The sequence below is a fragment of the Phyllobates terribilis genome, unplaced genomic scaffold (assembly GCF_046119375.1).
Source record: "Phyllobates terribilis strain yellow unplaced genomic scaffold, ASM4611937v1 Scaffold_2__4_contigs__length_985480577, whole genome shotgun sequence".
Lineage (NCBI taxonomy): Eukaryota > Metazoa > Chordata > Amphibia > Anura > Dendrobatidae > Phyllobates > Phyllobates terribilis.
Window position 1 is genome coordinate 168,948,357 of NW_027362762.1, and position 27,133 is coordinate 168,975,489.

Consider the following 27,133-nt stretch of genomic DNA (forward strand, 5'->3'; position numbering starts at 1 on the left):
TATTTAGGCACATCAGGGGCTCTCCAAACACGACATGGCGTCCGCTCTTTGTTCCAGCCAATTTTGCGATCAAAGAGTCGCACAGTGCTCCTTCCCTTCTGAACTCTGCCGTGCGCCCAAACAGTGTTTTTTTTCCCACATATGGGGTATCGGCATACTCAGGAGAAATTGCACAACAAATGGTATGGTGCAATTTCTCCTGTTACCCTTATGAAAATGCAAAATTGGGGGCTGAAAAACATTTTTGTGAGAATAATGTGAAAATGTTATTTTTACGGCTCAATATTATAAACTTCTGTGAAGCACCTGGGGGTTCAAGGTGCTCACCACACTTCTAGATAAGTTCCATGAGGGGTCTAGTTTACAAAATGGTGTCACTTTTGGGGGTTTCCACCGTTTAGGCACATCAGGGGCTCCCCAAACGCGACATGGCGCCCACTAATTATTCAAGCAAATTTTACATTCAAAAAGTCAAATGGCGCTCCTTCCCTTCCGAGCCCTGCCGTGCACCCAAACAGTGGTTTTCCCCCCACATATGGGGTATCGGCATACTCAGGAGAAATTGCACAACAAATTTTGTGGCCCATTTTCTCTTGCTACCCTTGTGAAAGTAAAAAAATAGGGACCTGAAGTAAAATGTGTGAAAAAAGTTAAAATGTTCATTTTTTCCTTCCACGTTGCTTCAGTTCCTGTGAAGCACGTGAAGGGTTAATAAATGTCTTGAATGTGGTTCTGAGCACCTTGCGGGGTGCAGTTTTTAGAATGGTGTCACTTTTTGGGGATTTTCTGTCATGTAGACCCCTCAAAGTCACTTGAAATGTGATGTGGTCCCTAAAAAAATGGTTTTCTAAATTTCGTTGGAAAAATGAGAAATCGCTGGTCAACTTTTAAACCTTATAACTTCCTAACACAAAAAAAATTGTTTCCAAAATTGTGCTGATGTAAAGTAGACATATGGGAAATTTTGTGTGATATATCTCTCTGATTTAAGGGCATAAAAATTCAAAGTTTGAAAATTGCAAAATTTTCTAAATTTTCGCCAAATTTGTTTGTTTTTTTTGTCAAATAAACGCAAGTGATATCGAAGAAATTTTACCAACATCATGCAGTACAATATGTCACGAAAAAACAATCTCAGAATCAGTGGGATCCGTTGAAGCGTTCCAGAGTTATTTACCTCATAAGGTGACAGTGGTCAGATTTGTAAAATTTGGCTTGGTCATTAAGGACATAATTGGCTCCGTCACTAAGGGGTTAAGCAGAAGTGATGATGTTTATCTATTTACATAGGTATAAATAATGTATTCGAAAGGTAGAAATTGTTTCTTGATTGCGACAAAGGATTGACGGTTTGATTCGATGAAGCTTTCTCAAAAATGTCGCAGGGTATTCCATTCTATGCAGCGTCATGTGTGGCTGCATAGCGTCCTTACAGGACAGCCTACATAACCCTGGTTTCTGGAATACCCTACAACATTTTTTAAAAAGATTCATCGAATCGGAACGTCAATCCCTTGTCACAATCGAGAAGCAATTTCTTCCTTTTGAATACATCACCTATATACACCTCAACAAATAAATAATCATCATCACTTCTGTTTGAACAGAATTGTGTGCAGTGAATAATTCCTTATGTGAACATATTCTTCCTCTGGAGCTGGGTCACACCTGAGCCTTCCCACAGCACAAAGTCTCTCCTAACTATTTCTACAACTGAGACACACACCATTACATCGATCCCATGTTCTTGTTGAGATAGTAACATTTATACCTCTGTGTCACACAATGATGAACAGAGAGCTAGAAAGAAAATCATTTTTATTTGAGTTATGTAAAAATGCTGAACATACAGAGATCAACAATTGTTACAAAGTTTGTATAAAATATTGATTTTGCAGCTTATAAAATGATTATTAGGAAATAAAAAGGTTATTTCTTAAGTATGCAGAATACTGACACACTTCACCAGTTCATTTATGATTTTTTTTTATCCCTTAAGGTTTATTCATACAGTGCAGATATGGCTGCTGCGTTATTTCATTAAACAAGTGGCATGAAAAATGCTAGGTAACAGCATTCTGTGAAGAATTCCTTACAGGATCTGATGGTTTAATAACTGAAGCCACTCAGGTTTTTTTCTGGTTCATTTACATCAGTTATAGAATAAAAAGAAGTTAAATGACAATTTTAACATTTTATTTTATATACGGGGAGTATATATGTGTGTACCCTATATGTAAGATTAAATATCAGATATAGCAGCAAATCTGGCCCCTTTCAATGCAGTTGTAAATAAAATGCATCATTATTTTATCCCCACTGCAAACATAGCACTGGAGCAGCATCAAATCTATTGGATCGTATTTTAGCTTTATGTGCTAACCTCTAAAACCAAAATTGTAGCAATTTTTTGCTTATTGAATTGTCAAAGAGCTTAATTATGTTCATCCATTACAATTCTAAGTTGTTACATTGTAGTGTATGTATAGTACTACGTTGCATATCTACGTAGATCTGGTTCTTTACATGCCTTGCCAGTCACCACATAATTTTTTGGGAGTTTTGTAGGCATGGTGTAGGGCTGGGGCCCCCAATCTGTGACTTGAGAGCGACACGTGGCCCGCCAGTCCATTGTGTGTGGCTCACGGCTGTCTGGCAGCTTGGTGCATTAGCATCAGGTCTAGCAAACAGCTATGAAGAGCGGGTCTCCCCAGATTGAGTAGCCCCCCACAGAAGGGGGGATAAAAATGGTAAGCTGGAGACAGGATGATGCTGCAAGTTAGAGGGGTCCTTGAAGCTGGATACTAAAGTGGGGTGGGAGCGCTTGAGAATACTAAATGGGGGTCAATTTTTCCCCCATTTCCTTATAAAATGTAATCTAGCGAGCGGACCCTCACTGCTACTGTAACTGTTGAACTATGTCTTACTCGGTAATGTCCTTACTGTCTGTATTTGTCCCCACATTATTGTAAAGTGCTGCAGGATGTGTCGGAGCTATATAAAATTATTATTAAAGTAAGAATCTATGGATGTAGGCTTACTGCTTATAAGAGAATGGGGGCACAGGGTCTCTATGTGCTTTCTGTAAGAAAGTTTTGGCTGTCATTACAGTGGTAATGGGGAACTCTGTGTGTCACTATGGTGGGGGGGCAGGATGTGGCTGGAGACCCTGTCTCAGAGCTGCTTGTGGCTCTCAAGGTAAGAAAGGTCGGAAACCTCTGGTCTACTGGCTACCACATACAAACCCATACATCACGTAATAAAGAATGTTTAAAAATGAGATCCATTCACTTCTATGATTGTTATATTACTAGACACAGTTCGGGACATGGTATAGCCATTTTTTTTTTTGTGCTATGAAAAAGAGGAAGAACTTTTATAAAAATGGAATATAAAAGAGACTGAAACCAGCAGATGAACTGACATTCATGGACGTGGTCTGCATTCACTGTTCATGTACAGTACATAAACTGCTGCTCTAGATCAGTTCTGGAAGCGAGTCATTCTGTAGATATTTAGGTCATCGTCGGCATCTCTCTTAACAATTTCCACATTGAAATACTGAGGCAGAAGGTTCTGGAAAAAGTCCATCGTGCCATGCTCCTTTCTCATTTTGGAAGACAGTAATATGGTTGTCTGAGGACCAGAGAGATGCAGCAATGTCTGGATCAGAAGATCATACGTTTCCTTCAAATATATAATGTCCGCTCCTAAGACAAAGTCATAGTCTTGGGGAAAGTGCACTTGGTCAATTCCCCATGACAATGCACAGACATTAGGAATGTGATCCGGGGGAACATTGGCCAATACATTTTTTCTGATCTGTGGAAGTGCATGTGGTAGATCCGTCACGGTTACATCGCCACCTTTAGGAGCACAAAAAAGGGGGTTAGAAGACAACAGACAGTAAGAAAAACTTGCATATTAGTCTCAGGGGATAATGTCACTCACTGGGGTTCCAGGGTACATGGGGGTAATTTTTTATACTTTTATTTACCATGCAATTCTGTAATATGGAGGTAAGTTACCAAAGAGTCCTCGGTAGTTTATGCAGCAAAGTAGAACAAAGGGGTTTTAAGAGTAACTTTGGCCAGATCTGTGCCTTGCCACAATTCTGTCTCTGAGCTCCTTGGGCAGTTCCTTTGAGCTCATGATTCTCATTTGGTCTGACATGCACTGTGAGCTGTGAGGTCTTATATGGACAGGTGTGTGCCTTTCCAAATCAAGTCCTATCAGTTTAATTAAACACAGCTGGACTCCAATGAAGGAGTAGAACCATCTCAAGGAGGATCACAAGGAAATGGACAGCATGTGACTTAAATAGGAGTGTCTGCGCAAAGGGTCTGAATACTTATGACCATGTGATTTTTCAGTTTTTCTTATTTAGTAAATTTGCAAAAATTTCTACATTTCTGTTTTTTTTTTTTTTCAGTCAAGATGGGGTGTAGAGTGTACTTTAATGAGAAAAAAAATGAACTTTTTAGAATTTACCAAATGGCTGCAGTGAAACAGAGTGAAAAATTTAATGGGGTCTGAATACTTTCCACACCCACTGTATCTTCTTTTTATCTGTACTATTGATTTCTGAAATAAAAACAATGGTTACTCTTTCAGTGTATCTAATATTTTTTTTTCCTTTTTTTTTTATACATTATGCCCCCTTACATGTGCTGCTGTTTGGGGTCCTGGGACCCTTTAGTGGTTACTCAAAAGCAGATCAGAGCATAATATATACAGTGGCTTGAGACAGTATTCACCCCCTTGGCATTTTTCGTGTCTTGCTACCTCACAACCTTGAATTTCACAGTTTTCTTTTTGAGGGTTTGCACCAGTTCATGTAAAGAACATGCCTACAACTGTGAACATTTGGTTTTCTTTTTATTGTGAAGCAAACAACAAATAGGACAAAATGACTGAAAACTTCAGTATGCATAGCTATTCAACCCCCTAAAGTCAGTACTTTGGAGAGCCTCCTTTTGCAGTAATTACAGCTGCAAGTTGATTTGGATGAGTGTCTATGAGCTTTCCACATCTTGCCACTGGGATTTTTGCCCATCCCTCATGGCAAAACAGCTCCAGCTCCTTCAAGTTAGATGGTTTCCTCTGGTGAACAGCAATCTTCAAGTCTGACCACAGATTCTCAGTTGGATTAAGGTGTGGGCTTTGACTAGGCCACGCCAAAACATTTACACATTTCCCCTTAAACCACTTGAGTGTTGCTTTAGCAGTATGCTTTGGGTCATTGTCTTGTTGGAAGGTGAACCTCCATACCAATCTTCAATCACTGCCAGACTGAAACAGGTTTTCCTCAAGAATATCCCTGTACTTCGTACCATCCATCTTCCCCTCGACTCAGACCATTTTCCATGTCCCAGCTGCTGAAAAACGTTCAATTTCGTTCTCATCTGACCACAGCACCTTCCTCCATGCATTTGGGAAGTCTCCCACATGTCTTTTGGCAAACTCAAAGCGAGCCTTACCATTTTTGTGCGTAAGTAAAGGCTTTTTTCTACCCACTATTCCATAAAGGCCACCTCTTTGGAGTATATGGCTTATTGTGGTCATATGGACAGATACTCCAGTCTGTTTGGGAACTCAGCATCTCCTTCAGGGTTACCTTTGGTCTGTGTGCTGCCACTCTGATCAATGCCCTTTTTTCCCAGGCTGAGAGTTTTGGTGGACGGTCCTCTATTAGCAGGTTTGTTGTGGTACCATGTTCTTTCCATTTGATGATAATGGATTTGATGGTGCTTTGGGGGATCATCAGAGATTGGGATTTTTTTTTTTTTTTTTTATGACCCAACCCGGACTTGTACTTCTCAACAACTTTGTCCCTGACTTGTTTGGAGATCTCCTTGGTCTTCATGCTGTTGTTTGGTTAGTGGTACCTCTCGCCTAATGGTGTTGCAGTCTCTGTGGCCTTTCAGAAAAGGTAAAGTGAATATACTGACAGACCGTGTGACACTTAGATCGCACACAGGTGGACTTCCTCTAACAAAGCATGTGACTTATGAATAACTGCTTGCACCAGAAATTTTTAGTGGCTTCATAGCAAAAAGGCTGAATACATATGCACGTGTCACTTTTTAGTTATTTGATCCAAAAAATTTAATTTATACCTACATTTTTCTCACTTCACCAACTTAGACTATTTAGTGCTGATGCATCACACACATATCGGATTACAAAAATATTTAAAAACAGGTTGTAATGTAACTAAATAGGTAAAACGCCAAGGGGGTGAATACTTTCACAAGCAACTGTATATTAAAAAGAATACTCTTCAAGGTCTCACTCACCCTAGTACTGCAAGATTCTATAGGGCCACTACAATATGTGGGAGGGACACCTCTCCAGCGGAGGTTGATAAAACACAGGTGCTACAGTGTTGGCGGATACTGGCTAATGACAGTGGGATCACCGGGGATAATATGCGTTACAATGCCAATCCATCACTTTAATCATCAGGTATAAAGCAACAATGGATAAGACAGGACAAATATATGCAATAACAAGGGAAAATTGTGTATATGACAGGAGTTCATCAGACACTCAGAAGTTACATTAATAAAGTCATTATAGGGAATAAGACTGTTAAGCAGTGATCGAAATACATACAAAAGTCACAAGCTTAGTAGAAGGTGATAAAGATATGACATGAAACAGTCACCTTCAGTTGCAGTGCAGCATCTGTAGTCGAAGCACAGGGCAAACACCTTATTTAGATGAATGACGGTAATAAAAATGCTATTTGCTTACCTAGAAAACCAAATACTATGTACATCGGTAAGGTCCTGATCAAAGATGTCAGTGAGAGCCATTTTGTAAATGCAACAAACCACTGGCAGATGCTGGGATGAGAGCGGACGCTCGCTGGAGAGGAGAGCTAAAGACTGGGTGCAGGCGGGAGAGTGGGTGCGGGTAAGTAGTAGTAGCGCATCCACTGTACACGTTCATGTGCTGTACATGGGGTTTGTTTTGTTTTTTTTTCCAATAGATCAATTTTGTTTTCAATCCATGTTGTATCCATTTTTAACTGATTCATTGCTAAGAATTCATGGATTAAAAAAGAAAATTCAGACACTTTACCTCCTTCAAATTTTAAAAAATGGACGCACAATGGACGACATGAGAGAAAAATGGTTAGTTTTTAACATGGATGTAAAAATTCAAACAACTGTATGAATATAGTCTAGCGAGCACGTGCGTGCTGGCTGCAGATCGGGTGCAGGCTCTCACTGGTGTCATGGCTTACATTTATAACTGAAGCTATGGAGCCGTTTCTAATCCTGCAGTTTGATCAGAGCCTGGGACCTACACCAATCAATCACAAGAACAGGGTTCCTGAATCCACCATTTCAATGGAGGGTCAGTGCACATGTGCGACTACTGCTTTAGTCATAGTGTTTGGGATCAACGGAGAGAGCCAAGAACTGTACTCCAGCACCTGTCACTTCGGCGCACACTTTCAACCCCGGCTTCATTCAAATGGCTGACTTGGGACCCCAATTCTCTTCATCAGTTGGGCTGATTATGGGAAAGCCCCTTTAAAATTATCTTGCAGTGATCACTAACATTTTAGTGTCATAGACAAGAAAACTAATATTGGTAATAATTAGCATTGCGCGAACGTGCTTGGATTAGGGGTTATCTAAGCACGCTTGAGTCCTAACCGAGCACCTTTGGCGTCCTAGCAAAATAAGTTTGCGTTGCCATGGCTGCATGATTCGCGGCTGTTTGACAGCAGCGAGACAGGCAGCGATTGTCTGACAAACAGGCAATCCCTCATGTGTGGCGGCTGTCTAACAGCTGCGAATCATGCAGCCACGGTGACGAGCACATTCATGCAACACTATTAATATTGGTTAACCCCTTTCTGACATGTGCCGTACTTGTACAGCACATGTTGGGTCTCTCCCTTTGGTGCGGCCTCTGGCGATGAACCTGCACCTTTCCGGGGACATGACAGCTGATCTGAACAGCAATCATGTGCCCCTAACAGCTGCGGGTGTAATTGTGATCCACCCGCGTCTGTTAACACGTCATAAGTCCAGCCCATGGGCGCCCGTATCACATGACCACAGGTCACCGATGGGTTGGCATGACAACCTGGGGTCTGCAGGAGACCCCTGCAGTTGTCATTGCGGGGAGGATATGAGCGCTGCCCAGCGGTCGGCGCTCATAACCAGTGAGTATTTCTGCTACACACAAGCGATCTGATGATCGCAGCTTCTAGTCTCCCATGGAGACTATTGAAGCTAGTGTAAAGAAAAAAAAAAAGTTTTTAACCCTAGAACGCATACCTGGGGCCTCGCAGGCCCGCCCTGTTAATTGTTTTCTATTTTCTGCAAGATTACTTTAGTTAGAATTTTGAAACTCTAGGTATTCCTCAGGTATATAGTTGTTTGTCATTTTTGTTTGAGTTATTCCATGTTATTTGCACACGGGCCTAAAAGGCCCCAGGTATGTGAAAGTGTAGATTTTTATGGTCATGCGTTCTAGGGTTAAAAATATAAAAAGTTTAAATCAACCCCCTTTTGCCCCATTCAAAATAAAACAATAAAACACACATTTGGTATCACCGCATTCAGAATCACCCAATCTATCAATATATTAAAATAAGTGTTTTACTCTGTGTGTGTTTATTTATACTCTTTAATAAACCTAATTAAAGTAAAGTAATGAAAGGGTCTGATTGACACCTTGTCATCACTAAACAAAAGGGCTAGGTGTCAACTAATCCCATAAACCCAATCTCATTAGCATTCCCATTCAAGTCATTTCTGGGACAGCTGAGAGCTGTTATTTTTAGCCTAGGAAGGTGCCATTAGGCAAACATGTTCCCTGGCCATTAATAACAGCTCACAGCTGTTTCGTTAGCCACTACGTCTCCATGATCAGCAACCAGCAGAGCTTTGGACGCAGCGTATTTTAGCTGCGTCCAAAACGCTGTGTTCTAATGCCGCACTTTTGTTGTCAATACATGCGGTTCTACTGCATATAATGACATTTCAATTGGTCAAAATCTGCATTGGAGCCTAGCATGACATGCTGCGGGTGAGTTTGGGTACGTGCCCACAATCAGGAGCCGCTGCAGGTTTGAAGCCGCGTGTTTATGCAGAGTCAAACCCACAGCGGCCAGATATTACAGCATAATGGATGGGATTTCTAGAAATCCCATGTCCACTATTAATGTATCTGAGGCTGTAGATCACCCGCGGACACTGACATGCGGCGCCATCTTTCAGGACCGCAGCATGTCAAATTCTCTTGCGGAGTCACTAGTCTCTGCAACAGAAATTTGACCACTAGATGAATGCGGTTAATCCACATGGTTCAGTGAACACATGCGGATTTACCTGCGTTCAATAGAACGCGTTTTGGATGCAGCAAAAATACGCTGCGTCCAAAGCGCTGCTACGTCAGGATCGTGGGTACATAGCCTTAAATGAAAAAAAATGGCGTGGGCTCCTGCGTCATTTTCATAACCAGTAGAGGGAAAGCCGACCGCTGGGAGCTGATATCAGTAGCCGGGGAAGGAGCCTTGTCCACCTGATGAAGGTGGCCTTGTCCACCGAAACGCGTTGTGTGTATTAATAAATCAGTCATTTTAATTAATTTTTGCCCTGTTATTGGCGCTCTGATACCGCTATTCACATTCACTGATTGACAACCAGAATAAAGTCTTTTATAGAAATAAAATTACACACTGTTTTAATAATTTATTTCAAAATAAAAAACACCCAACGCCTAATCCCCGAATCCCTCGTCTCCTGTAAAAAAAAAAAAAAAAAAAAATAAAAAACAACCATATCTCTCCTCACCTGTCTGCTGTCATGATGTAATCCTAGTGTCCCACGGCGATCCGGGTCACTTCTACAGCAGCCACATCACTCACTGATGTGACTGCTGTAGAAGACAGAACTATACACCGACAGGAGTGTAATCACTCCTGTCAGTGTACATTGCTGCGCTGCTGGGGCTGAGTTCATCAGCTGAAGGTCAGCTGATAAGCCCCGGTGACCTAATTTACTGCATTAGTGTTGCGTGGGAAAATTCCCACACAACAGCGATGCCATAAAGGGAGGCCCCAGAGCTCTAAGCTGATCTTCAGCTGATGAACTAAAGTGAACTCAGCCTCAACAGCGCAGCAATCGCACTCCCGTGAGTGTATTGCCGCCTGCCGGGGACATCGGGAGGACGCTGGACAGGTGAGAATGAAAGGAGTTTTTTTATTTTAATGTAGATTTTTACTTTTTATTTTTTATTTTTTTTAAACACCACGCACAGACGCCTGGCTGAGGAGACTACTTCTCCCTTCAGCAGCGCCTGCTCCCGCCGTTGTCAGCGGGAGCAGCGGTCGGATGATGGGAGAAGTAGTCTTCTTCCCTGGCCCGGGTATCATTCTTTTGTGTGTTTTTGTGGCGTATTTGACTCATTGACTTGAATTGAGTCAGTGAAATATGCAGCAAACATCCGAAGCAAATCCGCAAATATATTTATACCTGCGGGTTTGCTGCAGTTCAATTGAACTCAATGAGCAGAAAACAATCCAGAAACGCTAAAGAAAATGGACATGCTGCGGATTTAAACGCAATGATAATCCTGTCAGGAAAATTCCTGATCATGTGCACAGCACATCAGGATTGTCATTGCATTAGCTGGCACATGGATTACCTAGCGCTTTTGGTGCATTTCCATGTGGAAAAAACAAAGCGAAAACGCATTAAAAACGCACGGTGTGTATATAGCCTTAGTGAACTTGTTAAAAAAAAAAAAAAAAGAATTGTGGAAGTGCACTTTTTTTTTGCAATTTCACCGCACTTGGAATTTTTATCCCGTTTTCCAGTACACGATATGGTGAAACGTGCTCTTGCTGTGTAATGGCTGTGTCTGACTGTACAAGAACATGGTATGAACAGCTCCTGGGCGGGGGAGAAAAAGAGAGTGAGATATATATATATATACATACATACACAAACATTACACCATCGGGTTGTAGCTGATTATTTCTGTGAAGTAAGACATTGCTTAACCCCTTAATAACATCTGACGTACTAATACGCGTCTGTGCCATGAGATCCGCTAACAAATTGTCGGCTCAAATTGTTGCGTTTGGAGAGCCCCTGTGTGCCCAAACTTTGGAGCTCCCCCACAAGTGACCCCATTTTGGAAACTAGACCCCCCAAGGCACCTATCTAGATTCATAGTGAGCACTTGGAATCCCAGGTGCTTCACAAATTGATTCATAAAAATGAAAAAGTGTTTTTTTTTTCACTTTTTCATTTTTACGAATCAATTTGTGAAGCACCTGGGGGTTCCAAGTGCTCACTATGCATCTAGATAGGTGCCTTGGGGGTCTAGTTTCCAAAATGAGGTCACTTGTGGGGGAGCTCTAAAGTTTGGGCACACAGGGGCTCTCCAAACGCAACATGGTGTCCGCTAACAATTTGAGCCGACATTTTGTTAGCGGATATCATGTTGCATTTGGAGAGTCCCTGTGTGCCCAAACATTGGAGCTCCCCCACAAGTGACCCCATTTTGGAAACTAGACCCCCCAAGGCACCTATCTAGATGCATTGTGAGCACTTGGAACCCCCAGGTGCTTCACAAATTGATTCATAAAAATGAAAAAGTGTTTTTTTTTCACTTTTTCATTTTTACAAATCAATTTGTGAAGCACCTGGGGGTTCCAAGTGCTCACTATGCATCTAGAAAGGTGCCTTGGGGGGGTCTAGTTTCCAAAATGGGGTCACTTGTGGGGGAGCTCCAAAGTTTGGGCACAGAGGGGCTCTCCAAACACAACATGGCGTCCGCTAATTATTCAAGCAAATTTTACAATCAAAAAGTCAAATGGCGCTCCTTCCCTTCCGAGCCCTGCCGTGCGCCCAAACAGTATTTTTTCCCCAAATATTGGGTATCTGCGTGCCCAGGGGAAATTGCACAACAAATTTTGGGGTCCATTTTTTCTTGTTACCCCTGTGAAAATAAAAAAAATTGGGTCTAAAGTAACATTTTTGTGAAAAAAGTTAAATGTTCATTTTTTTCTTCCACATTCAAAAAATTCCTGTGAAGCACCTGAAGGGTTAATAAAGTTCTTGAATGTGGTTTTGAGCACCTTGAGGGGTGCAGTTTTTAGAATGGTGTCACTTTTGGGTATTTTCTGTCATAAAGACCTCTCAAAGGGACTTCAAATGTGATGTGGTTCCTAAAAAAATGGTTTTGTAAATTTTGTTGGAAAAATGAGAAATCGCTGGTCAACTTTTAACCCTTATAGCTCCCTAACAAAAAAAAATTTTGGTTCCAAAATTGTGCTGATGTAAAGTAGACATGTGGGAAATGTTATTTATTAAGTATTTTGTGTGACATATCTCTCTGATTTCAGGGCTTAAAAATTAAAATTTTGAAAATTGCTAAATTTTCAAAATTTTCGACAAATTTCCGTTTTTTTCACAAATAAACGCAAGTGATATCGAAGAAATTTTTCCACAATCATGAAGTACAATATGTCACGAAAAAACAGTCTCAGAATCAGGGGGATCCGTTGAAGCGTTCCAGAGTAATTACCTCATAAAGTGACAGTGGTCAGAATTGTAAAAATTGGCCTGGTCATTAACGTGCAAACCACCCTCGGGGCTTAAGGGGTTAAAAACAGGCAGTGAAATGTTTTTTTCCTCCCCTGCCCAGGAGATGTGGTATGATCAGACCATGTTCCTGCACGGTCAGACACAGCCATTACACAGTACACAGCAGGGGCACATTTATAAGATTATCTCAGCACAGGGAGACTTAAAGACATCCAGTTGAGAAACTTCTTTTTATTCCAAGATGCATTAATTAAAATGTACTTTGTTTGAAAACCCCTTTAAAAGGCATTACCTACATATACATATCCATCTCTTACACAAATTGACATGTTTTATTATATTTCTTTTACACACTTATGTGGCTCCATTAATTCTGCTTTTTAGACATCATCATCTATAATAGTTCGTTATTTTTGCTGTAGTTAAAGGGGTAATCCTATAAACAAAATGTATCAATTATCCACAACTATGGATGCCAGGAGCATGTAGCCCAAAGTCCAAAACTGGGGTGGTAGTGAGCATGTGCGGTCACCAGTCCTACAGACACTGGATGGAGCCGATGGTTGCACACTTACTAACGGTCCATTCATGTCCCCATTTTAGTTATTGTTGGGGGGTTCCTGTAGTCAGAATACTAGAAATAATGGGACGGTTTATGGGAAAATCCCTTTCAAAAACATTTTTTTTTTTTTTTTTTTTTTTAAAAAGGCAAAGTTTTCCAGTTGTAATGTCACATAAGCAACTTGTTTACCACGACAGTGTAATCTTTAAGCCCATTACTGCAAACACCCTAGTAAAACTGGTGATCCTGTCTGCCAGATGCCTGACCTAACACAACCTTTACAAATCATCCCTAACCGGGACAGGAGACGCGACTAAACTACATGCAAAATAACAATAAGAAAAAAGCTTCGGCCAAAATCATCCTGTAGGGAACAGCAGAGCGCTCTCTGGCCACCAGAGATGATGGGTAACATAGAGTTAATCTGTTTAATATGGCTGAATCTTCACATTCTAGCAATACTGTGTAATATAAAGGCACGCTACCAGGGTAAACTGTGTAGACATCTCTTGTTAACATCTCTTTATGTCACTTCAATTCTCCAATGTTCAATGCTCTGAGTAATACAACACGTGGGAAAATCTCCCATAAACCAGATGTAAAATGTTAATGGGTCCATTACTTGTATGAAACAAGAACAGGTCTGTTCAAGCTTTTAAAGAAGGAATGGGAATCGCAAAGACAGCAGTACCTTCAGCTAAGTGCCACTTAAAATTCTCATCTGCTCACCAACAGGTTTTGAAGAGGAGCGGCGGCTCTCAGCTTATTATAGAGGAACCACAGCAGAGCTGCCACGCTGCAGAGCGCTGCCAAGATGAGCGTTGTAGTCTTAGGCTTTTATTTCTTTGAAATGATATTTGTTACCGCAGCCCGGGCTCTTTACATAAGTACCAAGGTAGTGACGGAAATGTTTATTTTTCCACTTTTTTATTTGTTTATACTTATTAGGGAAATTTACCAAAACTTGTGTTTCATAGTCCAATCTTGTGTCCAAAGCCTGCTAAAGTTAGGTGCGGAAATTTTATTAAGTGGCTTCTTAGTAAATTTGATCGATCATTTCAGTAGCTTATGCTACTATGCGGTGGAATAGATTTCAGCTACAATGTACATCAGTTTCCTGGTGTATATTATAGTAAATGTGTCGCGCAGCAGTAGCTCACGTACTTAAGGCAAGTTCATTCCCTTTTTAAAAAAAGTGTGTGTATACCACTTGCAGTAAATTTTGCAACTTTTTGATACCAGAAAGATAGCTTAGAGATGGCACCTGCACCTTGTTGTAAAAAACACCCCTAAAACAAAATGACAGCAGTTACTTGTCCTCAAAACATTACAGAGATTTTCTAAGCTAAATACGTTAAAATTCAGGACTAATTTGCATCAAAACACTGCTGTGTGCTCCGGCTCCCTGGACAAGTTGATGAGTCTTAGGGCTCATGCAGACTTCCGTGCAAATCAGTCAGTGATCGGACCACAATGCACAGACAGGCTGCAGCTCCCCCGACCCGAGCATGACAGCTTCATAGAAATACATTTATGTGCATTGCGATCCAATCTCTGACCTATTTACAAGGACGTATGAATGAGCCTTTAGAGGGAGACCACAAAACGCACTCATCTATGGTGGCAAGTGGACACATGATTTTGTTTCATAATCATGCGGCCATTGGCCGTGTCGCCAACTGCACTATATGGTCTCAACCATAGAGGTAAAGGGGTGCGTTGCGGGTAACTGGTCTGTATGAGGCTGGAATCACACATGCAGCTTTTATGGCAGCTTATGATCGAAAGCAGTGTATTCAAAGGCAATTGGAAATATAAAAGAAAGGCATTTCTGCTGGATCCAATTATTACTTTACCTCCCAAAAACTGCACATCTGATGGAAGTTGTCCAGTCCTGTATAAAGTGTAACCACTGTACATTTACATTACACTGAGGCTATGTGCCCACGATGCAGAAATGCTGCATATTTTTTCCGCTTCTCCCTGGCAGGAAAAACGCATGCGGATTTTACATGCGTTTTTCCCGCCAGGTAGAAGCGTTTGTCAAGCGTTTTTGCATGCATTTTTGCATGCGGGTTATCAAGCGCTTTTCCAAGCGATTTTAGCATCACTTGGAAAAGTGCTTGTCAACTTGGTCACACTATATAAATCCATGCAACCGGCATGGATTTATATAGTGTGACCAAGTAATAGTAAAAAAAAAAAAAAAAAATATGAATAAGAATGGTGAAAAATAAAAAATAAAGATTATACTTACCTTCCGATGGCCCGCGGTCTCCTTCTCCGATGCGTCTGGTCTCCCCGATGTCTCGCGGTTGTGTAAAAGGACCTGCCATGACGTCATTGAGTCATGTGACAGGTCACGCGACCGCCGACGTCACATCAATGACGTCATGTCAGGTCCTCACACCACCGCAAGCTGTACAAGAGACTGGGCACATTGCTGAGGAGGCCGGGGGACATCAGAAGGTAAGTATAATCTTTATTTTTTATTTTAAATTCTTTTTTTTACAGTTTCTATGGTACCCGGGTCTGGAGGAGAGTCTCCTCTTCTCCAGACCCGGGTACCATCCGCACATTGAATCGCTTCATATCCGCTTGTGCACATGTAGTGATGCGGATATCAAGCGTTTCAATGCAAGTCAATGGTGACAATTACGCTGCAGTCCGCAAAATTAATGGACATGCTGCGTATTTTTCCCTAATGATAATCCGCAGCGTAAATTTCCGCAGCATGTGCACAGCACATGGGGATCATCATTGGGGACCATGGGGCACGTATTACCAAGCGTTTAAGCGTTTTCGCTGCAGAAATTCCGCGGCAAAAAAGCTTGAAAAACGCATAGTGGGCACGCAGCCTTAGGGAATGAAAACAGACCTAAATTAGATGAAGGGTTTCTACCATAATAATAATCATCTTTATTTATATAGCGCCTACATATTCCGCAGCGCTTTACAATTCGGAAGTTCATATACAACAGTCATAAGTAACATAGCTAAAGATAATTCAATAATTAAAGCAAAAATAATGACGACCCTGCCTCAACAGAAGAAAATGAACCAAATTTGGATCATAACTGCACAGTGTGAGCATGGTTTTACTTTTTTTTTTTCACAGCTCTAGTGATATTTGTATCACTTTATATTAAGTCTTATAAAATATATAACAAGTCAGATGTTCATTTGCTGTTATTCCTTATACATACCAAGTAATGATACCAGTATGCCCACTATGCCAGTCCCGGCACCAAGCTCAATGACTTTTTTTCCTTGGAAATTCAGTTTCTGTTCTTCAAAGTAGGTGCAAAGATACAAAGCCTGAAAGAGAAAAACAGAAACCATAAGTGCTGGGTGTTCTCTGCAGAATAGGACCTCACACAACTGAAAATAGGGATCTGCCTTGGTGCAACATTGTGAGGTCTTAACCCCTAAAGACCCAGTTTTTAGCCTAAGGCCCCTTTCACATTGCGTTCTTGCCCACGTTCAGTGGTCCCGTTGCGGCTTGCGTCAAAACCTCCTGTAAAACGGGATTCGGGTGTATGCACTGATGAGGCCATAGCGTATAATGGTGCCAACAGAATCAACGCGTGCTTTTGTCGTGCATCATTTTCGCACATATACATCTATTGGAGGCAGATACTCAGGCATAGCAGTCTATAGCCCCGGAGGCACATACATCTGAATTCTGTTTTGCGGGGGGTTCGGACACAAGCCCTGATGGGTCTAATGAATGTGGGACAAAATGCAGTGTGAAATCACCCTTAGGCCCAAAATTAATTTCTTCTTCTCAGTGTTATATAACCTTTTTACTTTTAGGGTGATATAGCTGTACGAAAGCTTTTGAGGAATGAAATATAAATTTCTTCTGATGTCATTTTGGCGTACATATAAAAGCATATTTTTGAATATATATATATATATATATATATATATATATATATATATATATATATATATATATATATATATATATATATATATTATATATATACATACACACTTTCATAGATTGTAAGCTTGTGATTGGGGCCCTCACTGCTCCTGGTAATCATAGAATGTGTTACTCTGTAATGTCTGACTTTCCCTGTACACATTCCCCCTGAATTGTAAGGTGCTGCGGGATATGTCGGTGCTATAGAAATAAAAATCATTTCTATATCTTAGCGTGACCCGAGTCGGTTTGTAACTAAATGGGGTTGGATAACCACATGACACGCTAAATACACTTATATATGAGTGCCAATAGAGAGCGACTTTGCACCTAATTGTTTATACAGTAGACCAGACCTCGGCAAAATGTGGACAGAGACAGCCGAAGGGCTGAAACAGTGGCCCATGCACAGTGCCCTCCTCTGCCCGCCATCGCCTGCTGTCACGCTATCAACATCCTCGGTATGCAGACAGCGATGATTACATTGGTGGAGGAGGGGCAGCTGGCCCCTTCCACCAATCAACCTGTGAGACAGCAGACGCGATTACATCATGTCGTGGCGTTAGCTGTGCACTGCGGAGAGTCAGTGCACCTGAGACAGGAGCAGAGGCAGAGCACCTGGCGGTACAGGAGAGAGGCGAGTATGTGGTGTTTTTTTTCTTCATGTGCATAGGATGTTTGTATGTACATGGGAAGCTACGCGGGGGCTCAAGCTGTACATGGGAAGCTACGCGGGGGCTCAAGCTGTACATGGGAAGCTACGCGGGGGCTCAAGCTGTACATGGGAAGCTACGCGGGGGCTCAAGCTGTACATGGGAAGCTACGCGGGGGCTCAAGCTGTACATGCGAAGCTACGCGGGGGCTCAAGCTGTACATGCGAAGCTACGCGGGGGCTCAAGCTGTACATGCGAAGCTACGCGGGGGCTCAAGCTGCACATGCGAAGCTACGCGGGGGCTCAAGCTGCACATGCGAAGCTACGCGGGGGCTCAAGCTGTACATGCGAAGCTACGCGGGGGCTCAAGCTGTACATGCGAAGCTACGCGGGGGCTCAAGCTGTACATGCGAAGCTACGCGGGGGCTCAAGCTGTATATGTGGGGCTCATACGGTATATAGGAGGATGTCAGCATATTTAATTCTGCTCAATATAAAGTGATACAATTATTATTAAATAATTATAATGAATATATTAATATTGAGCAGAATTAATTTCAGTCTATTGGTTCGGCCCTTCACAACAGTCAAGGTCTCTCATGTGGCCCCTTGAGAATATTAATTGCCCACCCCTGCTGTAGAGGATGCCTTTCCGCAGACTCAGAAGCCAAGTTGGAGGTGGGGGGAGTAAAAACGATGCTGTGCCACCCACTCACCAGTGAAGCAGAGCGGGGAACGCACAGTCATCATTATACGGTAACGGACAGCGTGATGTTGATGGTAAGCGAGGAAGATGTCTCACCCAAACTCACTCCACTGTGCCCTGTACTCAGCAGTGTGGCGGAGAGCGGCTCCTGCTAAACTAACCTGCACAATGAAGCACTGTACAGGGATGTACAGCATGATGTGGGCGGTATCAAGCTGGCAGAGCTCACCATCTTCTGTGCACACCTGTGCCAATAATTTACATGACAAGGACACGGCTGTTAAGTGAATGCACTTTCTTATACAGTCACCGTCCTGGAATGAGCTACTAGTAAATTATGGTTTTGATAATTTTTCTTAAATTATAAAAGATTTTTTATTTTTTTTTTACTTTTGATTTTATTCACAGGTTAAATTGCAGGAAATTAGTTATACAAAAAAAATGTGAAATCCGGTGAGCCACTAATTCACGGCTAACTAATCCGAATATGCTGCTGTATTACTAATTTGCCACCCACCTGATGAGACGCATGTAGGGTTTTTATCAGCTTCTTAAATACTCTAAGCATTAAAGGGAATCTGTCACCAGGTTTTTGCCACCCTTATCTGAGAACAGCATGAAGTTGAGAAAGAGACCCTGATTCTAGCAATGTGTCACTGGGCTGCTTACTGTAGTTTTTATAATATCAGTTTTATCAGCAGGAGATTATCACTAGAGGACTAGTAAACCTGATACTGTTTAGTCCTCCATATTCATGTATAACCCAGCCCCCACCAGTGATTGGCAGCTTTCTGCCTATAACAATGTACGGTGTAGGTGGGATTATACAAAGCTAAGCAACTGTGATTTTATCAAAGCTGCAGCAAGCAGAGACATCACTGGAATCAGGGTGTCTGCCCCTACATCAAGCGGTTTTAAGATTAATTTAGGAAAAACCTGGTGACAGATTCCCTTTAATGACTGTTAATTTGAGGCCAGATTGCAGCTCAGGGTTGCCCTTGAATGGCCCAATTCAGATGAGTTTTTTTGTGAATAAGAAGAAACATATAGACCATTTTTCATCATGGTGCTGGACCTGATTTTAGGTCTGTGTCCACCTTTACCATTAATGTGTAATCTGTTATTACTTTTATGCAGAAAAGAAATTTGTATACTTGTACCCATTTTCAATAGTAAAAAACAAACAACACATGGACTTCATCCGAGTGCTAGCATTTTTTTTTCATGAAGTCATTCACTTGCAAAGCACTTTTTTTTTTTTTTTTGGCGGACCATACAAAACAGATGTGAACATGCCCATAGACTATAAGTACTGTGTGATAACAGAGTAAAACATGGCTATAAAATTGTATGAAAAATGGATGTCTGAATGAGACCTTTGGGTGGGTGTTCTGATTTTAGGTTTAGGCAGAGAATTCTTAGGCTATGTTCGCATGTTTATTTTCACTGGAATCTGCAAATTTGCAGTTTAAACTGACACAAGTACTCGCACAGATTAGCCCAATGCAGAAGGGCTGATCCACATATACACGGTTACCCACTGCAGTTTCCTGGACAGAATCCAAGTGGAAAATGCTTTAATATGTCACTTACTGAATCAGTTTTACAAACTGTGGCTGAAAAATCTGCGGCTCTATGGATGGCAACGTAGATATCCCATTGAAAACAATGACAGATGATTTGTAGACTGTATTCAGTGTGAAAAACTCCATGTGAACAAACTCTTCTGGAACAACTGCTCAACTTACACTAGATTATATCCTGTGTGTGTAGAACTAATGAACATACGGCCAAGCTCTGTACGTCCCCATACCTTTGCTAACAGGGCTGCATTCAGGACGTCTCATCTACAGCTCATGACTGCTGTAAACCAACTAATGTCACACAAGGTGTGGGAAAGACTTAGTGCAACACAAAGGGAAGAGGGAAAGGGAGCCCAGACTCTAGGGAAAGGGAGGAGTGGAGACCTCCTAGGTTGATCTAGCATCAACCTATCTCCCCTAACGTCCCTGTATTGGTTCTTAACCAATTGCTGCACGAGTACCTCGCCCTGTCTTTCCCTGGCGTTTGGGTCAAGCTAGGGAAGGGAAATGATGAGCACTAGTCGATCTCCACTAAACACTATAGACAATAAGGAAGGACAAACAGGGGAAAAGTGCTTAGCTTTAGATGACTCCAGACAAATGCACAAATACATCCTCAAGCTCCAGAGAGGAAAAGGTACTGCTCTTACTAAGCCTTCACAAGGAATAATGAATATCACCAGCACCTCCCTCTAGAACACACCAGGTATTTATACACCCAGGCCAGAGAGTTAAGTAGCCAGAGGGAGGTAGCCGCTGGGCCCTAGAGACAGCCTCTAAGATTTCTGTAATGCCAAACGTAGAGATCTCCTGCAACCAACTGCAGGGCGACTGTCATCTCTGACACACCCGTGACAACTACTGGACTCCGCGGTGATGGTAAAGTGGTCAGTACTAAAAATGTTAGAACATGTTGGAAAACCTCATTTATTGTGATGCCAAGGTCTCTATCCCTACCAATTGAAGCCCTAGCAATGATTGAAAGCAGGACGTATTACATATCTCTTTGGCAGTGAAAAGGTTAAAGGGTCAACCTACAAAAACTCTATTTACCTGCAGATATAGGGTTAATTTGAAGGGAAATAGCCCTTAAAATCTGTGAGGCCGACTGACGAAGAGCGAATACAGGGAGAGAATCGACTTCATTGTGGGTAAACAACTTTGTTTTAAGCATGTGATGCTCGTTCAAACTCACCTGTGGCAAGTAACAGTTGTGGGCAATATGAAAATCACACCTGAAACCAGATGAAAAGGGGAGAAGTTGACTCAATATTTGCATTGTGTGAGCCACACTAAGCTGAGAAAGGAACTGTCTGAGGACTTTAGAACCAAAATTGTTGAAAAATATCAACAATCTCAAGATTACATGTCCACCTCCGGAGATCTTGATGTTCCTTTGTCCACAGTGTGCAACATAATCAAGAAGTTTACAACCCATGCCACTGCAGCTAATCTCCCTGGACATGAACGGCAGAGAAAAATTGATGAAAGGTTACAACGCAGAATAGTCCAGATGGTGGATAAGCAGCCCCAATTAAGTTCAAGCTGTCCTGAAGGCTCAGGGTGCATCAGTGCCAGCGAGAACTATCCATCGACATTTGAATGAAATGAAACGCTATGGCAGGAGACCCAGGAGGACCCCACTGCTGACACAGAGACATAAAAAATCTAGACTGGAGTTTGCCAAAATGTACGTGAGTAAGCCAAAGTCCTTGTGTGAAAGCGTCTTCTGGACAGAGGAGACCAAGATAGAGCTTGTTGGTAAAACACATCATTCTACTGTTTACCGAAAACGGAAGGAGGCCTACAAAAGACAAGGTGGCAGTTCAAAGATGTTTTGGGGTTATTTTGCTGCCTCTGGCACTGGGTGCCTTGACTGTGTGCAAGGCATCATGAAATCTGAAGACTGCCAGAGGATTTTGGGTCCTAATTTAGTGCCTAGTGTCAGAAAGCTGGGTTTGCGCCCTAGGTCATGGGTCTTCTAGCAGGACAATGACCCCAAACATACTTCAAGAAGCACACAGAAATAGAGGAAAATAGATGCAAACAAAGGGCTGGAGAGTTCTGAAGTGACCAGCAATGAATCTGGATGTAAATCCCATTGACCATCTGTGGAGAGATCTTAAAATTGCTGTTGGAAGAAGGCAGCCTTCAAACATGAGACCTGGAGCAGTTTGCAAAAGAAGAGTGGTCCAAAATTCCAGTTGAGAGGTGCAAGAAGCTTTCTGATGGCTATAGGAGGCGATTGATTGCAGTTATTTATTCCAAAGGGTGTGCAAGGAAATATTAAGTTGAGGGTGCCAATCATGGGCGTACCCACCGTGGGGCGGGGGGGCAGCTGCCCCCCTCTAGAAGAAGGGATGCATGCCGCACACCAGGGCCGGCGTCAGCACCCGGCGCACCCGGGCAAATGCCGGGGCCCTGAGCAGGCGGAGGGGCCCCTCATCGTCAGCACCCGCTCCCCCCCGCTTGCTCAGGGCCCCGGCACCCGGCAGAACACTTACCCCTCCCCGTGCCTCCGCAGCAGGTCCTGTCTCTTCCGCGGCTGCTGCACTGTGATGTCTCAGGTCAGAGTGCGTGGTGACGTCTTTACACTGCGCTCTCTCCTGAGCAGTCACAGCGCAGAGCGGGATGATGCCGGCGACGCTGAGGAGTCCAGAGCAGCGGCAGCAGGTGAGAAGTGAGGTGAGTATTTGTTTTTTCATTGTATGGAGGCCTGTGGCAGTATAAGGGAGGGGGGTGAGGTGGGGGTGTGTGACATCCTGCATGGGGCATTATAAGGGAGGGGGGTGTGTGACATCCTGCATGGGGCATTATAAGGGGGGGGGGGTGACATCCTACATGGGGCATTATATGGGGGTGGACAGCCTGCATGGGGCATTATGTGGGGGGAAACAGCCTGCATGGGGCATTATGTGGGGGGGGGGGCAGCCTGCATGGAGTGTTATATGGGGGCCAGTATCCTGTATGGAGCGTTATATGGGGGCCAGTATCCTGCATGGAGCGTTATATGGGGGCCAGTATCCTGCATGGAGCGTTATATGGGGGCCAGTATCCTGCATGGAGCGTTATATGGGGGCCAGTATCCTGCATGGAGCATTATATGGGGGCCAGTATCCTGCATGGAGCATTATATGGGGGCCAGTATCCTGCATGGAGCGTTATATGGGGGCCAGTATTCCGTATGGAGCGTTATATGGGGGCCAGTATCCTGTATGGAGCATTTTATGGGGACCAGTAAACTGTGTGGAGCGATTCGCCGGTTTCGGAGCTATTGTGGAATTTACAATAGATATCACTCATGTAATGTAAGAAGTGAAATCTTTGCATTGTACTATATATATATTTCTCTTCGGTATCTGTGACCATGGCTTGCCCCCCCCCCCCCCCCCAGTTTTGATCCTGGGTACGCCCATGGTGCCAATAATTTTGTCCGGACAATTTTGGAGGTTTTGTTTCAAATTATGTCCAATTTGCTCTTTATTCTGTTTTTTTTTTGTGTTGTTCCAATACACATATGTATAACAAAACATGTATAATTACAATAATTTTCTAGGAGAAATACTTCATTTTCTGGAACAATTTCAAGGGTGTTAATACTTTCAGCCATGACTGTATATTCTTCCCATCATTTTGATGGTGCATGGGGAGGTTACAGTAATCACTCGCCGGCACATTGACTGACAGCTCGTTCTGCACACACATGCTGCAATGTGGGCCGTCAAAGTGCCAAGGGGGTTACAACAGCTTTTGTGGCATAAATTAGGATATATTTTTTATTCCAATTTACCACGCACCCTCCCGGCCAAGTTCTGCCCATTTTTCAGACAGAAAAATAAAATTGTGTAATTTTGTTTAGAGATCCCCTTGTGTTGCATTTCTTTCTATCCTTCTTACAGTCCATTTATATGCAACGAGTTGATTCCTATACATATCTTTTACCTTTGGTGGTGCCCGCCTTATTTGTTTTTTTTATCATTTTTCAGACAGTTGGCGTGAGCTTACGAAGACTGGAGGAAAATCACCAAAGGGCCCAATTCATTATTACATTTCTGCCATTTTTTGGGTGTGAATACCAAAATAAATAAATAAAATAGAGATTTTATTGATTTGTGACAAATTCATCAAACAATTTGCACCTTTTTAAAGTTGTCTTTGGCTTAATTTTCTGATTTTTCTCAACAATGTGGCTTTTCCAGCTTTTTTTTTTTTTTAATACTGATTCATCAAATGTGACTTTAATCCCTTGACCCATTGGCGATTTTCCGTTTTCATTCTTTCTTCCCCTTCTTCCAAGAGCCAGAGCTTTTTTCCCATAAATAAAGTAGTATGAGGGCTTGTTTTTTCAGTTGTACTTTTGAATGCCACCATTCATTTTATCATGTGATGCACTGGTAAGCGGGAAAAAATTCCAGGTGCACTGAAATTGCAAAGAAATGTGCAATTTCACATTTTATTTTTTTAGGGGTGTGGGGGGGGGGTATTTACAATGTTCCCTATACGGTAAAATGGGCCTGGCAATATGATTCTCCAGGTGAGTACAATTACGCAGATGCCAAAAATGTATAGTTTGTTTTTTTATTTAAGTGGTGAAAAAGTCATTAAAAAAAAAGAAAGAAAAAAAAACAAAAACACAACTTTTCTTATGTCACCATTTTCCGAGACCCGTAACGCTTTCCATTTTCGGGGTATGGGGCTGTATGATATGATGTATAAACTATTAGCCCTGATATGATGTTTTTACCGATACCATTTTGGGTAGATAGAATGTATTTTCAGAAAGTCTGGACTTGCCAAAAAAAAAGACGGAATCAAAATTGCTGGACAAATTATCAACAATCTTAAATACTCAGACGATACAACATTGATCGCAACAAGTGTAGATGGAATGAAGGACTTATTATGGAGTGTCAATATGGAAAGCTCGAACATGGGACTGCTGCTCAGCAAAGGATAAAAAGATATTGACTACTGCCAGGTACAACCAGGACACATTTGAGATGGAGGGCGATGAACGTGAAATAAATAGAAGAATAGCTATGGGCAAACCAACAATGAAGTCACTGGACAAGGTCTTCAAATTGAGGAACATTTCACTTGCGACAAAGACACAAGACAAAGCTCGTACATAGTTTTGTCTTTTCTGTAGTAACATATGTAAGCGAAACCTGGACGATAAAGAAACCAGACAGAAGAATCGACGCCTTCGAAATGTGGTGCTGGAGAAGGATGTTATCAATACCATGGATGGCAAGAAGAACAAATTAATCTTAGAATAGATCAAGCCAATCATGTCACTTGAAGAAAGGATCACCAAGCTACGACTTGCCTACTCTGGACACATCATACGAAGAGAGCAATCACTGAAGAAAAACATCATGGTCGGAATAATAGAAAGAACAAGGCGAAGAGGAAAACCAGCAACTTTATGGCTTGATACAATCAAAATAATGGCAGAGAAGACCCTGGTAGACCTATCTAGGCTTGCACAAGACTGATCTTCCTACAGAGTGTTCATCCATCAAGTTGCCATGGCTCAAGATTTTTTGATCGCCTCTAAGTGCATTATATTTCAATTTTGCGGCAGCCAAAAAAAACCATAATTCTGGCGTTTGATTTATTTCTCGGTATGCCATTTACTGATCTGATTTATTTATTTTAGATTTTGACACATCGGACTTTTACAAACGCAGCGATACCAAATATGTGGTTTTTTTTTTTTTCATTCTTTTATTTTTAATTGGGCAAAAGAGGGGTGATTTGAACTAATGTTCTTTCATTTTGTTCATATTTTTAAAAACTTTTTTTTTTTCCACTTTTTACTGTATTTAACAGTCCCCTTAGGGGACTTGAAGCAGTGATCATCCAATTGCTTGTGCTATACATAGCCGTGCTACAGCACGACTATATATAGTGAAAATCACGATCTCCTATGAACGCCAGCTTTCACAGGAGGATCAAAATGACAGCTATGGGGGTCTTCAGCAGACTCCAGGCTGTCATGACAATCCATCGGCACTCGGTGATCACGTCACAGGTATGCCAATGGCCGGGTGGAGTGGCTCGCTGCCTGCTGAAGCGTGTTAAATGCTGCTGTCAGAGATTGACAGCTGTATTTAACAGGTATACAGCCATGGACGGAGCTCCACTCCACCCGCGTCTGTTAAAAGACACCAGGTACTTTGAAGAATTCAGCGCAAAAATGCGACAAAACTCACAAGAGAAGCGACAAAACTCACAAGAGAAGTGACTTAAAAAAAATATCAAAATTATGAATCGGGGCTCCAAAGTTATCAAAATTTAGTGACATTTTAAACATTTTTACACCAGAATTTTGGCAAAAACGAGGGAGTCTGGGCCTGTGAGATGCTTTTTGCCTTTGTGCTCTGGGACTGGGAAGACTAGAAACCCAGATATTTTATGTGGTGAGAAATAATCTGCAGGATTGTAAAGGAGCCGTGAGCGTTACTGGAAAAAGACAGGAAAAAAACCTGCGTCCTTTGCAATTGCACAGAACTCTATCATCTCGTGCCATTTTGACGAATTTGGCGCAAAATCCACCATCAATGAAAACATTTGATTAAGAGGATTCCCCTTGTAGCCAAAATATCAGAAGGAATGGGCTATGGCCGTGCGACCACCAGCACCAGGTGGTACTAGGACTGGCAGCACATGAGGCACTATCTGCAGAAGCAGCGACAGCTCGGGGTCCTACACAGGAGCAGCTGTCGTGTAACTACAAGTCGCAGCATGCCAATATGGTGGCGCACGCAGGCAGAGCGCGGCTCCCTCCCTCACGTGGTGCTGGCCGCTGCTCCTCGCCGCCGCCTCCTTGTACTCACCGCGTCCCACACCGGCGCAGCTACCCCGAGATTGGCGCCAAAGTGCTGTGTTATCCGCAGGTCTCGGCCGCAGAACCTGTAGCCGCTCTCCTCTGTGTAAGTGTCCGAGAAGAGCGAGCAGACATCCCGCGGCAGCTCGTCAGCCAGGCCGCTCTCCTCCTCCTCCTCCTCCACCATGGCTGAGCAGACTGCGGCTTCCTGCTTGTGCCCTCTGTACTGTGCGCCATAGGCCGGGCCTGTAATGTCGCAGGTGAGAGGTGGCGGAGCTG

General features: G+C 42.5%; 1 protein-coding gene across 1 annotated transcript; it reads right to left on the reverse strand.

The window, feature by feature from the left end:
* Positions 1-1,801: 1,801 nt before the first annotated feature.
* EEF1AKMT3 (EEF1A lysine methyltransferase 3) lies at positions 1,802-27,106 on the reverse strand. The gene is given in 4 exon segments (XM_073663261.1): positions 1,802-3,866; positions 16,356-16,467; positions 26,865-27,044; positions 27,047-27,106. Coding segments are annotated over 4 exon segments (720 nt in total). The 5' UTR covers positions 27,092-27,106; the 3' UTR covers positions 1,802-3,483.
* Between the last annotated feature and the right edge of the window lie 27 nt (positions 27,107-27,133).